This window comes from Nuphar pumila, chromosome 9 (assembly GCF_984573655.1).
Source record: "Nuphar pumila chromosome 9, dmNupPumi1.hap1.1, whole genome shotgun sequence".
Taxonomy (NCBI): domain Eukaryota; kingdom Viridiplantae; phylum Streptophyta; class Magnoliopsida; order Nymphaeales; family Nymphaeaceae; genus Nuphar; species Nuphar pumila.
In genome coordinates, this window is record NC_143257.1 from 108,526,856 (window position 1) to 108,541,846 (window position 14,991).

The 14,991-nt window shown below is 38.0% G+C and overlaps 1 protein-coding gene across 1 annotated transcript; it reads left to right on the forward strand.

The window, feature by feature from the left end:
• The first annotated feature begins 6,858 nt into the window (after window positions 1-6,858).
• On the forward strand, window positions 6,859-13,889 carry LOC149828831 (uncharacterized). The gene is made up of 7 exons (XM_090016985.1): window positions 6,859-7,188; window positions 7,461-7,571; window positions 7,758-7,856; window positions 8,375-8,485; window positions 8,582-8,885; window positions 10,391-10,530; window positions 13,230-13,889. Exons 1-7 carry the CDS (start codon window positions 6,988-6,990, stop codon window positions 13,764-13,766), a joined length of 1,503 nt encoding a protein of 500 aa, XP_089873111.1. The 5' UTR covers window positions 6,859-6,987; the 3' UTR covers window positions 13,767-13,889.
• Window positions 13,890-14,991: the final 1,102 nt, after the last annotated feature.

The window sequence follows — 14,991 nt, forward strand, 5'->3', positions numbered from 1 at the left end:
CGCCTTGAGAGTGAGCTTGCTCCAACCTCGTGGGATTATGGTGAGTTGTCAATGGACTCCTTAGTTGGCGGTGGTGTGTTACTTTTATAGGCCCTGCTTTGGTCACTAGAGTGGACCAGTCCCCGACCACAGTGGTTGAGGAGATGAGGACTCCTTTTCGTTGTAGAGGTCTAGCTATGTATGCTAGCGGTAGTGCACTACGACTCTTTTCCAAGGCAAGGAACTCCTTGATGAAGGATTTTTGTACCTTGGTGTTGGCGACCCATGTTCTTGTGGGGTTTAAAATAAAATATTAAATCACTCATGAATGCACAACCCCACATCGACCAGCAATCCTATAGCGACCCGAGGCAGTGGTGCCCTCGTGGAGATAATAATGAAAGTGAGAACTAAGAAAAATTATAATGTGCATTGGTAGAGAGCAACAAATGAACCTAAATAAAAGAAAAGAAAATTTTACATGCATGCATTTAGGTTATGTTCAGTTATTTGTTTGACCTCTTGAGTTATAGGTCTTGTTGAGTCAAATCCTGTCGAGTCAGGATTTGAGACTCGTTGTTAGCCATGGACTTTTGGAGTCCAGTTTGGCTTGGTGACATACCCGTGTTCGCTATTGCATTGTGGGTGGTTGTATTACTTATTGAGGCTTGTGGTTTGTCTCACCCATGTTCATTTTCTTTTTTTCCAAGAAACTATGACTAGGCGAGCTTGGTGGCGATAGGTGCACATAATTGGAGTATCTTTGGAGTTGGATCATGGACCCTTCTCTTCCTAGGAGTACTTTGTATTTTGAGATTTTATCATAAATGTAATTGAATATAATTTTGTGAAACTTAGTGTTAGTTCACTCCCTGAATTTTGTAATCAGTGATGAATACATGAATGGAATGGAATTTTTGTAAAATGTTTGTTCTTTTCTAGTGCTAGAAAACATTTGCAAAAAAAAGAGGGTTAAGAAAATATTTAAAAGAAATAAATATTTGATTTTTTGCTGTATGCTTTATTTAAAAAAAATGGCTCAATTTTTTGTGCAATCTTAATAAGGGTCTCACAACAGCATGGCTATGCCTTTGTACGAATGTATGATGTTTGAGACCCTGGCCTGGATGGCTCAGTCTAATCTGACTCAAGAAGGTGAAGTGCTCATAAGCGTCGCTGTGTTGGAGTAGTTATTGTGCCTTTTTAGGCTAGTGCTCGTAAAGGCTAATAATGCCTAAGCAGTCGATCAAAGACGATCATATCATATGCATACACTCGTGAAGGCCAAATGGGTGTTCATAAGTATCATTGTGCCAAAATTTGTTATCCATCAAAATAGGTGAAGCACTCGTGAAGGCCAAAGGTGTCGAGAGCGATATTTGCATGCATATAAACAAACGTAATGATAGTCGCTATCTACACGAGATAAGGCTCATCTTCAGAACTAACTAAGTGGGGTTGGGTTCATATTGCCCTTTGTATATGATGCACTAATTGCCTATGAGGCAATTGATGTTCTTATAATCAAAATTATGTCGTTGAACCCCTTCAGGACTTACGCTCATCATGAAAACGGTAATGGAAGCACTAGAGTGACATTATTATGGACTAAAGTTTTCAACGCTCTTTCATCACTCAGAGGTTAGGAAGTCGGGCTATCCATTAGTCATAGGCAATTGACCTCAACTGCTACAGTAGCATGTTGCATCCGAAATGGCCTAGTGTGAGTTCTTCCGGCATAAGTTGTCACCCCACTATGGACAGGGTCATTCAGGTATCTAGGCACAAAAATACATGGCATAAAAAACACCCAAATGTTTTGTCTAATGCCAAAGTTAATTTCTTCTCCCGTACTAGGGGGTGATCTAGATACATATCAAAATAATGCATTAGTGTAGGTTCACTAACAAATGAATGAATGGATATACGTTAGTATTGTTCATGCATCGCCTTATAAAAGGCACTTGTCTCGGTACACTTTGGACCAAATGAGTGAAAAACTTAAGTTGTGTTCGCATGGTTAAAATGAGTTCAAGGAGCTCATGCTTTGGTACAAGGGGTACCTACGAACGATACTATGCTAAGTCGTGAAGACTTGAGATATGATCTAAAATGGATATTTTCAACGACAGACCTTGTGTGGGTATTTGTGTTTTAAACATATTATACTTGTTATAACTAGAATGCTTTTCCACCAGTATGATTTGGTACTGATCTCATTTTTGAAGAATCTTGGTAGTTGACTTGCTGTGTGAGGTGCAAAGCAGAGCAGCGCTGAGATCCAGTGTTTCACCAAACTATGACTTATGTAAACTATATTTTATAGTATTGTTTTACTAAGCAATACAATTTTGTAATAAGAACTTGTAAATAAAAGGTTTTTGGTATTATAATATGAGTATTGGACAAATCCCTATTACTCATCTGGCGTTTTCTAAATCGATGACCAACCGTCGTCTTTCCACTGCATTAAAAAATAAGTCTGAGATTTTAACAAGTTTTGGTTCTAAAAATTCAGGGTGTTACAATATCTTAAAAGTGTTCAACAAACAGTCGACAAAATGACATCAATCAACCCATTCTTTATTCTTTGTGTTTCTTCTCATTCGTGCATATTTTTTATGGCTTCCTGTGTATAACTGTTTAGTTATACAGTGTCGGTCTCAAGCCTGGATAACAGAGGAGGGTTGTGGTAGGCCAGTGACAGCCAGCATAAAAACTTAGTCACACCCTATGAATATGAACCAATATGAGAATTTCGTTGGGGCGTTCACTACTGAGCGACGCATTGTACTCTATAGGCCCAGAGGCAGTGATAAATGGGCAAGGGTTGCTAGGTCGTCACCCAGAAGCGACGCGTCACACCGGCGCCCAGGTGTGGTGTCAAATAGGCAAGGGTTCCCTCACTTTGTTAGACGGGTGGGGGTAAATAAGATAGTTCAAGACCATAAAATTAGGTTAGCTACTTGGAACATAGGGTCTTTAACTGGTAAGTTGGTAGAGTTAGTAGATGTTATGTGTAGGAGAAAGATGAATATTTTATGTCTACAAGAGACCAAATGGGTTGGTGAAAAAGCAAAAGTGATAGAACTTTGGGGATATAAGATTTGGTATACAGGAATAAATAGGAATAGGAATGGAGTACGGATTGTTATTAGTCGTGAGTTTATAGAGAATGTAGTTGAGGTCCGTAGGAAGGGTGATAGGATTTTACTTATTAAATTAGTATTAGGTACAAATATTATTAATATTATTAGTGTTTATGCACCTCAAGTAGGTTTACATGATTCCATTAAGCGTGAATTTTGGGAAGATTTAGATGGAGTAGTACAAGGGATATCTTATGGAGAAAAGCTTTTCATTGGCGGTGACCTTAATGGACATGTAGGCATTAGTAGGGATGGATTTGAGAGTGTCCATGGAGGCTATGGTATAGGAGAAAGAAATGAAAATGGAGAAAGGATTTTAGATTTTGGTTTGTCCTATGATATGATCTTAGCAAACACTTGGTTTAGGAAGAGGGCATCTCACCTAGTAACATTTAAAAGTGGGGTTAATACGAGTCAGATAGATTTTTTCTTACTTAGAAAGAGAGATAGGGGTTGTTGCATCAATTGTAAGGTTATACCGGGAGAAAGTGTAGCTACATAACATAGAGTCTTAATTTTAGATCTTAGAATTAGAAAATACCGCAAAAGGGATAGACATAGGATAGATCTTAGAATTAAGTGGTGGGCACTGAAAGGAGCTAAACAAGAAATGTTTGTAGAGCCGGTAGTTAAGGAAGTTGATTGGTGTCTCGAGGAGGATTCAGAATCAATGTGGAATAAGATAGCGGGTGGCATGAGAAAGGTGGCTAAGGAGGTATTGGGTGAGTCTAAAGGCGGTGCATTGCTAGGTAAGGATATATCATGGTGGAACAAGGATGTCAAATTAGCTATTAAGGTTAAAAGAGAGTGTTATAGAAATCTAAGTAAGAGTCGTGATAATGAGAATTTGGCGAAGTATATGATAGCAAAGAAGGAAGCTAAAAAAGTAGTTTGAAACGTGAGGGATAAGATATATAAGGAAGTTTATAACAAGTTGGATACCAAAAAAAGCGAGAAGGATATTTATAGGCTTGCAAAGATGAGAGATAGAAAATCGAAGGATTTGGGTATGGTTAGATGTATCAAAGATGAAACGCAAAGGGTTTTAGTCAAAGATGAGGAGATTAAGGAGAGATGGAAAGATTATTTTGATAAGCTATTTAATGGAAGTCATGCTCAGGATCTTGGAGACTTCTCCATTCTTTTTCATGAGATGAATCGTGACTTCATGTGCAAGATTCAAAAGAAAGAAATTGCAGAGGCTTTGAAGAAAATGAAATCAAGAATGGTAGTTGGCCCATATGGTATACCTATCGAGGCTTGAAAATGCTTGGGTGAGAAAAGTTTAGAATGGTTGACAAATCTTTTTAACAAGATTTGGCGGACAAATAAGATGCCTAATGAGTGGAGGAAGAGTACGTTGGTGCCTCTATATAAGAATAAGGGTGATATACAAGATTGCACAAACTATCGTGGTATAAAACTCATGAGTCATACTATGAAACTTTGGGAGAGGGTGATTGAGTATAGGTTGAGGAAGGTTGTCATGATATCGGAGAATCAATTTGGTTTTATGCCTGGAAGATCAACTATGGAAGCTATATATCTTCTTAGACAACTTATTGAGAGAAATAGAGAGAGGAACAAAGATTTGCATATGGTTTTTATTGATTTGGAGAAGGCATACGATAGAGTACCTAAGGATGTTCTCTGGTGGACAATGATGAAGAAAGGTGTTTCTCTCAAGTACATTAGTATAATTAAAGATATATACGAAGGAGTAGTAACCAATGTCCACACTTGTGGAGGGGTGACAACCAATTTTCCTATAACGGTTGGGTTATATCAAGGATCTGTATTAAGCCCTTTCCTATTTGCTATAGTGATGGATGAGCTTACGAGATCAATTCAAAAAAATGTGTTGTGGTGTATGTTGTTTGTTGATGATATTGCTTTGATTGATGAGTCTAGAGCTGGGGTTAATGCTAAGTTAAAATTATGGAGACAGACATTGGAAGCAATAGGTTTTAAGTTGAGTAAGAGAAAGACAAAATATATGGAATGTCGGTTTAGTAAGCAACGAAGTAGTGATGGGAGTGTAGTGAAGCTTGGTGAGTAAGAAATATCGGTGGATGACTGTTTTAAATATTTGAGATCTATCATTCAAAAGTATGGAGAAATTGATGAAGATGTAAATCATAGGATAAAGGTTGGGTGGATGAAATGAAAAAGTGCAACTGGAGTGTTGTGCGATCGTAGAATGCCATTGCGGTTGAAGGAAAACTTTTATAAGACGATAATTAGGCTCGCTTTACTATATGGTATGAAATGTTGGCCTGCCAAGAGACATCATATTCAAAAAATGAATGTAGCTAAGATGATGGATGTGTGAAAATACAATAAAAGATAAGATTCGAAATGAGGAGATACGTAAGAAGTTTGACATTGCATCTATTGAAAATAAGATGAGAGAGAATCGTTTACGGTGGTTTGGACATATTCGGCGAAGACCTAATGATGCTCCAGTTAGAAGGATGGAGAAATGAGAAAATATATTAGTTAAAAGAGGTTGGGGTAGGCCTAAAAAGACTTGGATGAAGATGATAGGAAAGGATGTAAATGCTTTGAACCTCACCAATGATATGACATTGGATACAAATGATTGGAGGAAAAGGATTATGTGGAAGACCCAGAATGATTTTCTTTTTTGGTTCACATCGCCGACCCCAATTGTTTTGGGATGAAGGCGTAGTTGTTGTTGTAAATGATACTTATGGTCATTGATGTCACATGTCATCTTCTTGTTATGTCACACATAAATTGTGAGTCTTTATAGGGTATCTGTTATTGTTTTTTTTATCATGGTATGTTTGAAGCTATACTTGTATTCTTTTATTTTATATTTTTTTTCTGCAGATGGGGTCATAACAGGCTTAGGCTTTGATGGTGTCAGTTGTTGAGAAGAAAAAAACATACCATATTTTAATGTGTTTTATGTACTAATCTATACATAGACAACAATAGTGTGATATATTAATAAAAATAAAAATGATAGGTAATAAAGCAAGGTACTTCTTTTTGGCTTTTCGACTTCTTTCAATTTGAAAGATCGATCAATAAATGTCATTGGCGTTACACGTACCCTAATTTGTCGGTACAGCTATATAGAAATAACTATGCAGACAAGGATCAAAACGGATAACTTTATCATGAATACCACCTGGTTGCATGAGAGAAATCAGAATCCCGTAACCTCTTTGTTGGGCAACTTTTTTTTTCTTTTTAATGCACCTCCCTTTTCATTTTACTTTTTATTAAAATAATCGTTTTTCCTCCTTATTAGTGGGACCATGATTGTCGACGCAGTCATCGTCGAGGACCACAGGTTCACAGCAAAAGGTGGGCTTCTCACTCGTATTTTGTAATCGTTTACAACGAGATACGGAATGGGGACGTGGTCGTGAAATAAGGGAGAGAAAAGAGAACACAGCTGCACAAACAAAACTCACATGCGAGCCCGCGCCCTGTGTCTTCGTCCACAATTTCCTTTTGAATGGCTAATTTAGTGCAGCAAAGAACTAATTAAGGCTAGCCGGTGGTGAAGAGACTCTCTCTCTCTCTCTCTCTCTCTCTCTCTCTCTCTCTACACACACACACAGGGTCTCTGGTGGTGGGGCAATTTCGGGCTCATTGGGTCCTGTCGAGGGACCATCACAAGAGAAGCGGTGGGTTCGGTGGTGATCCTGTGTTCCTAACAGTTGCCGCAGGATTCACCCAACCAAGAATTTTCTTTAAAAAAAAGAAAGACCTTAGCGGCCACCTGAATCTGGGCCGCCTCAGTCTCTTTGGGAGGAAGGAGGGTGTTGACTAGTTGTCCTCTTCTTCTTCTTTCGCCTCACTGGCTCTGAAACGAAAGGCAATGGCGGAGAATGGGCACGCGTCAGGAGACTATCATCATGGATCGAAAGGAGGAAACAGAATACGGCCGCCATCGGCGGTGGCTTCCGGTGCGTCAGCAGGAGGAAGGACCGTTCACTCGTACGCCCAGGCCGGAGACCTAGAGAACCTGCGCTCCCTGCTGCAGCAGGCCCCTAACCTTATCAACGCCCCAAACGCCGTCGTAATTCATCCTCTTTCCCTTTTTCTCATTCCCCCATAACGAAATCCTGCGCATTGTTATTCCGCTGCCCATCTTTTTCTCTGGATGTTGGTTTCTCGTGCTTTCTTTACTGCTTTGATTGATGCCTTCCTGCGATCGATCTACTCATCACCATCAATCTCATCGGTTTGTTGGTCGTATTCGATTGACGAATCTGGCCGATTCATCTTCCTCTTTTCTGCTTTCGTTTTGCGCTGTCGACCACATTTTCATGTTCACATTCTTCGTCGCAGATATCGCAGACACCGCTTCATGCTGCTGCCTCTTGCAACAGATTGGAGGTTGTGAGGTATCTACTTGATGTCAAGGGATCTGAAAAGGCAGATCTGGAAGCTCAAAATATGGTACATGCTGGCTTCGAACTAAATCCCTGATGTTAGAGGTTCATGGTTGTGGTTGGAAGGATCTAGAATCCTCCTCCTTACCTTTAAAGTCTGACAAAATCATCCATTTCTGCCATTACCGGGAAGCTTTTCTCTCTTAGATTTGGCTAAGTAAGTGTGATCAACAAACTTTTTTCTCTTTTGCAGTATGGAGAAACCCCTTTACATGTCGCAGCGAAGAATGGCTGCGCTGACGCGGTTCGGTTGCTTCTTGATCGTGGTGGTTGTCTGGAAGTCAAGGCAAAAGTAATTTATCCGATAATAGTTCTTTGGATTTCATGCGATTTTTACTAACTTCATGCATAGTGTTTTTCTCTGTTTAATCTATCTATGTCTCTATCAAGCACCCTTTGATTCATGCTTCTGAAAGCGTGTATTGTGACAAGTCTTGGGGTAGAACTCTTGGATCAGAAGGCTCAGTATTACATTAGTGCACTTCTGGAAGCATGTGTTGACCAGTTTCAGCTGAATCAAATATTTTAGATGTTTCAATGGCATATTTAATTTATATTTTACCATAAGGTTGACGCCGAAGTTCATATTGATGATACATCGTCAGATATCTTGTCAATGATTTATTGGTGTGCATAATTGTTATCGTGTTGTGTCGTTATCACTATCGCTGCTACTCCTGCTACTTTTTGTTGTTAACAAGTGTTGACAAGGATTGAAATGTTAGCGTCCATAGACCTGTTTGCTTTATAAATCCTTCAATACTATCAACTTTTCTGAGGTTGGACTTCCTAACTATGTGACTCTTACAGAATGGAATGACTCCACTACACCTGGCTGTTTGGCACTCTCTTCAAGCAAAAGATTCTGCAACCGTGGAAGCATTTCTTGAGTACAATGCAGATTGCTATGCTATTGATAATGTATGATTGATTTCTACTGCTTTCAAGATAGAAATATTGCCTACTCTTTTTATCTGAGCATTGTAGGAGATAATGATAGAAATAGTGGTTTGACAGGAAGGAAAGACTCCTTTAGACCACCTCTCACAAGTCTCAGGCACAGAGAAGGTAAAACAACTTATTAGATCGCATATGGAAGAGCAGCGTAAAAAAAAGGCTATTAAAGCATGTAAGGAAGCAAGCGCCAAAATGACAGAATTGGAAGCTGAATTATCAACTCTGGTTGGACTACATGACCTCAAGCAACAGTTGCGGAAATGGGCCAAAGGAATGCTTCTAGACGAGAAGAGGAGAGCTCTTGGGCTTAAAGTAGCTCCAAGGAGACTCCCTCATATGGCCTTTCTTGGCAACCCAGGAACAGGTACCGCTTCTTGTCAGCATCCTGTTTACCTTTTTGTATTCTACAAATGGTGTGTTTCTTCCATTTCTTTGTCCTGAATTGGCAGCATTTTACTTGATAGGAATTCAGATAATGAGAGATGTGTGATTTTTTAATCACTCTATTCAGTTTTTGTTTTCTTTTTCATTATTTTATCATTAAGAAATTGATGGGAAGTTTTGTTTTTTGGATGCATCAATGAATATTTATTTTATGACTTCTATCATGTATGATTTCCAACTTGTTCGGCTGATTCTCTTTCCCATCATTAGAGTAAATGGAGTTTCAGGTTTTCTTATGGGAAAAGGATGTTTTCTCTTTTCTTGATAGTGAACAGATCTGCTACAGTGCATACTTTTTTAGTGTGCCATATATGGGTCCATAAGCCCTTCACATTTTTCAATGTGTTCCCGACAATTGTATGTGGATAATGTCATGCTATGCATTGTCATTTGCAATATTTTTCTTGTGTTTTTGTACTTTGTAAGTATATTTTTGTGAATAAAAAAATATAAAGAATGTGTGGCTACTGTAAGTCACACTCAAATCACACAATAGTGGTTTCAGGGCCACACTATGCCAACATTTTACTATCATACTTCATTTTCAGAGAATCTCACATGCATCAAAGCATTGATGTAGATTGGTTGCCATCCATTTATTTTTGTCTACTCTCATCATTTGTTTTTTCCTGTACGATTTCTCATGTTTCTCTCGTTAACTTCTTTCTTAAGTAATCTTATTTATTTGAACCTTTCAAATGCTTTCACTTGATCTTTTCAAGTTCATACAATTTCATTATTATTCTTTTGAGAAAAAAAGAATGTAATTGAATCATGTTTCCTTTGTTCTCTTCCTCACCACTTTACCATCAACCCTCAAAGCTTATGTTTCCTCCATATTTTCATATATTCAGTTTTGCTTTATTTCAGATTTTCTTTCTTTTAACGTCAATGTCAACACAGCCTCTCTCCTCTTTTGCTTCATAATTCTTTCAACCTATTTAGTACCTTATAGCTCAAAATCAGAAGGGATTGAAAATTCTCTCTCTCTCTCTCTCTCTCTCTCTCTCTCTCTCTCACACACACACACACACACACACACACACACACACACACGCATATATGTATGCATGTATATCGAGGTTCTTTAATTTTTTTATTCAGATGTTCTTTAATTCCCACAGTACCACATTACTAGATTTTATTTTATGTCCTAGAATGTTGTTTAATTCACATCCAGTTAATCAACAATTTTAAGGTTCAGTTCAAGAAGATTTTCAACGCACTTGCAGGCACTGATATTATCAAAGTATGTGAGTCAGTATTTTGTGGATCTTGACTGTTCTAGCTTCAAAGAGTTCTGTAATAATTTTTGTGCCTATTAATCAGCCTCTCTCCTCTTTCTGTAATAATTTTTGTGCCTATTAATCAGACTAGATGAAGCTTTTGTGTTTGGTAAAATGACATACGCTCTGCATATAACAGGAAAAACAATGGTTGCCCGCATCCTTGGAAAGCTTCTTCATAGGATGGGTATCTTGCCTACTGATTTTGTAACTGAAGTGCAACGGACGGATCTTGTTGGTGAATTCGTTGGTCACACAGGACCGAAGACCAGAAGAAAGGTATTCCCCTTGTATAATATCATAGTGAAATGATAGAGGAAATACCTTAGGTGTACTTGTATAGTTTTTACGAATTGTATAAAAAGCTTCTAGTAATTATCCTCTATGATTTGCTTTGAGCCTTCACCTAAAAGATTTCTGGTGTGAGTTTTGGAAAATGGTTTTAAAAATGATATTTTATATAAAAACAATGTGAAAGCCAAACACCAAAAATATAAAAACCGGCTCGCACGAGTGGTGGAGTCCGGGTCGATCTTAGGGAACGGGAAACACTTCGTATTCAACACACAATCTAACTACGCTATACTGTCTAAAATAAAATCAATTAATTGAGTAAATAAGGGAGACAGTGCAGCCCTCTGTGGAGGACTTTAAACAATAATTAACGGCCTTATTACAACCCAATGAATTGAATAAATGAAATAAAATCCTAATCTAAAAGAAAAGGAAAAAATAGTCTTCAATGCCGAGGTCTTCTTGTCCCCTTTTGAGACTTTGCTTTTCTTATTTGCATATCACTTTGTGGTCTCTTGAGGGGCTCCTTGAGGGGCCTTTCTAAGGGTCTGAGGGTCCCTTGAGGGAACCTTTAAGAGACCTCAGAGGGCTCTTCAAAGGTACGAAGAGGGCTCTACCGCACGTCTACCCGCTTTCCTGCAAAACAAAAGAACAAAACACAACAGAAACGAGAAAATGAAAGAAAAATATGATGAAAAATCACCAAAAGGCACATAAAGATAAACTGACAATCACCCACTCGTATGAAACGTAACAAAGAACCAAGCAATTCAACTACATAGACATGAACTCATGAAATAATTAATTAAGATACTCACTAATGTACTCAACTAATGCAACTAATGTAACCACTACTAAATCAAATAACTAACAGAATCAACATGTATTGCAGCAACTCATTTAGTTAACTAAACTAATATTGCAAGGTTGACTCACATGTTATATTAATTTATCCATCACACACTATAATACTAAATCAAACACTCAATCAAAAGAACATTAAACATCCTAACACGGTAAAACAAAATACTATGAATTAAACATATGCAAGACCCTGACTCCTTGACGCCTGTGTGAATTAAACTGTGAACAGCCAGCATCAATCATGCTGGCTGTTGGATAGATGCTGAATGATATTAAATAAAAAAAAAAGAATCAGAAATACACCCAACACCAAGAAAATGGTGATGCCTAGGCCAGCACTCACGCTAATGCAAAACACTAACCTACTAATGATGAATGACTGTATTTAATGGTGAAAATGAATACTAACTAACAGAAACTAATCATGCGGTTTTGAATCTACAACAACCAAAAAAATTAGACTATTAACGTATGCAAATCAATCGAACACACAAGCTTATACACGTTAAGACTAACTAACCTAAACACCACAAAACAAAAACAGAATGTAGATCAATCAAACACACAGGCTAAAAAAATATCAAGACTAAACACGCTAAAAAAAACAAAAATACAGATCATTGACAAACTATGACATGCTGAGATCGGGATGCTAACGAAAACAATATCAAAACAGAATGGTGAATGCAACCCAAACGATAGACCTACTTATCACAAAAACACATTAACCCTAAGATTAACAACAATTCTTAAGGAAGAACTCGATATATATGTATATTTTTATATTTTTTCATAAAGAAGACAAGAAACTATGGGCAGTACGTTGAATGAAACACGTAAAAAGAGATGGGAAGAAGAAGAAGATCACTCACCAAGCGCTTCCGACGGACTGGTTGAGAAGAGATACGGCTTTTCCACTTGTGCGACACCTCCCGATGAAAAAGAAAGAAGGACCGACGATGGTAAAGGCAAGAAGAAGAAAAGGAAAAGGAAAAGGAAAAGAGAAACAAGAAGAAGAAGAGGAACCGGTGTAAAGAGAGAGGGAGAGGAAAGGAAGAGGAGAGGGCAAGAATAGGGGGGTGTTAACTCCAACAAGGAAAAACGTTTCTTCTTTGCTGAACTATATTATTTATAATATAATATTAGGTTAAAACAGATTTTTCAAAACAAGTCCAAAAGTTTTCAATAATTTCCAAAAAAAACTTGTTTAGAAAAACATGTTTTATTTTCTAAAAATCAAACTTCCTAAACTAATTAACAATTAGCTAGTACAAACCTAAGCTAACTAGACTACAATTAAGAAATTCTAAATCTAATAAAAACACTAAAAATGCAGGGAAAGCTTTGAAAAATATGATTTTATGATAAAATTCAATTCAATGTGGTTTCTCGAAACTAACGTTAAAAATAGGTTTTTAAAGTGATTTTAACATTGATCATGCATAAATAATGATTAATCAAATGCGAATATTATGCATGATCAATTTCATTAGCAGGACTTAGATTGATGACTACCAGCATGTTATGCATCTGAAATGCCTTCTCAAGTTGCCAGGTTTAAACTTTTGTTTGAGAACTATGTTCATGGCAATGACTTGCTATGTGATTGGTTTGCCAGCCTCATAATAATGCTGAAACTGTCTGGGTGAAAGTTGCTGTATCTTTTAAATATGCGCTATTAGTCTCAGTCTCGTTACCAAGACTCTAGAATGCTTTGGTCGTATTCTGACTTTATGGTTTAATAGACCAAGAATTTTCCAGTTGATGTTCTAGAAAATGTCTTCCAATCAAACTCATAGAAGTTTAACAATGTGCTGTAGATCGCTGCGGCAATGGGAGGAATTCTGTTTGTTGATGAAGCATACAGACTGATTCCTGCTCAGAAATCTGACGACAAGGACTATGGGCTGGAAGCTTTAGAGGAAATTATGTCAGTCATGGACAGTGGGAAAATTGTTGTAATATTTGCAGGTTACAGTGAACCAATGAAGAGGGTGATTTCTGCAAATGAAGGCTTTACCAGAAGAGTGACCAAAATCTTCTTTTTTAGCGACTTCAATCCAAGGGAACTTGCAGAAATTGTTCATCTTAAAATGAATAACCAGGCTGCAGAGAGCTCACTTTATGGTTTCAAGTTGCTCCCATCATGTAGTATCGAGAATTTGGCTTCTCTGATAGAGAAGGCGACCACTGAGAAGCAGCGTAGGGAGATGAATGGAGGAATCGTTGAACCTATGCTTATGAACGCAAGGGAGAACTTGGATCTTAGGCTCGATCTTGGTTGTGTGGATGCTGAGAGTTTGATTACTATCACAATGGATGATCTAAGAGAAGGCCTTCGATTGTTTTTTAAGTGAGGATCCATGTTTATATGTAATTTTGCTTTACAAATTTTTCAGTTTTGTATTCTTTACAATTCAAGATATTCAATCGGTCAAAACATCCAATAAAATTGTCAAACCCAGTTCATTCTTTGGCAATTAGCTTGCATACAAGCAGGATACGGCAGTACTGTTTTGGTGCTTTATATTACACCATGTTTTGAATCTCTCCTACTACACATATGTGCTTCAAGGAATTTTGTAATTCCGAGATTTCTAGCCATTGATTAAATGCTCCATCACGTCTACCAGTCGGTTTGCTCGGATACCATATCAAGTTGGTCTGAGCTTCTGTGCCCCTTTAGTAAATGAATGAATGGGCGCGCAGTTGCAATCGTTCAAGAGGGTTGGGTTGTCGTTCTGTTCTTTGTTGTTTGTTTCATTCCCCGTGGAAGGGAAAGGCCTAAAGGGCACAGATTTCTAAATAATCCTGCCAGCTCTGCCTTCTGATGAGAATGCTTTTAAAAGGGGAGAGGTACGTAAGATTTGCACATGAAAAGTGGTAGGCGATAAGAAAAACTGGGCAGGCTTTGGCTAGAGTTCTACTTTGCCAGCATGATGATTTTTTATCTTTTTTCCACTTGTGGGAAAGGAATGAAAATGGATGTCAGCTCAGAAATTTCCCATGAAAATTGCATTGAACGTATGGATCTCAAGTGTTCCTCAATTTTCACGCTTGGTGCCAGCACTTCGTTGACTTGATTTATAGACGGCATCCATCATCAGTGCATGACTAGTCTGGGTCGACAGACCAAACCGCATGCCTAACCCTTGGGTTTCAGGAAAAAACTTGTGCTGGATCAAGTGATTGCCTCCATGGTATGTAGTGTGTACAGAACAACTGGTATATGCGTTATTGTAGTTAAAGTTACCTGGGCGTGTTAAATGCTTGATTTTGAAGTAACTTGAATAGTTAAGTGATCTGATCGCACACCATCTTGCTGGGAAGACCCCAACTGCCAATGGTGTCTTCCCAACAAGGTTGCATCTTGTTCGCTTTTTGATAGTCATGCAGGGGGTAACCTCCGAGGATTTGAAACTCTCTTTATGACAACTTTTTTCCATGTAATTAAACAGTCTGTTATAGATAGTATCAAGAGCATTTTTAACTATTCTACCTGAATGAACCACCATGATAAGGTCAAGAGCAGCTTCTTCATAAAAATCGAATAACTCAAGCAGTCAAATGTAATATGCAAAC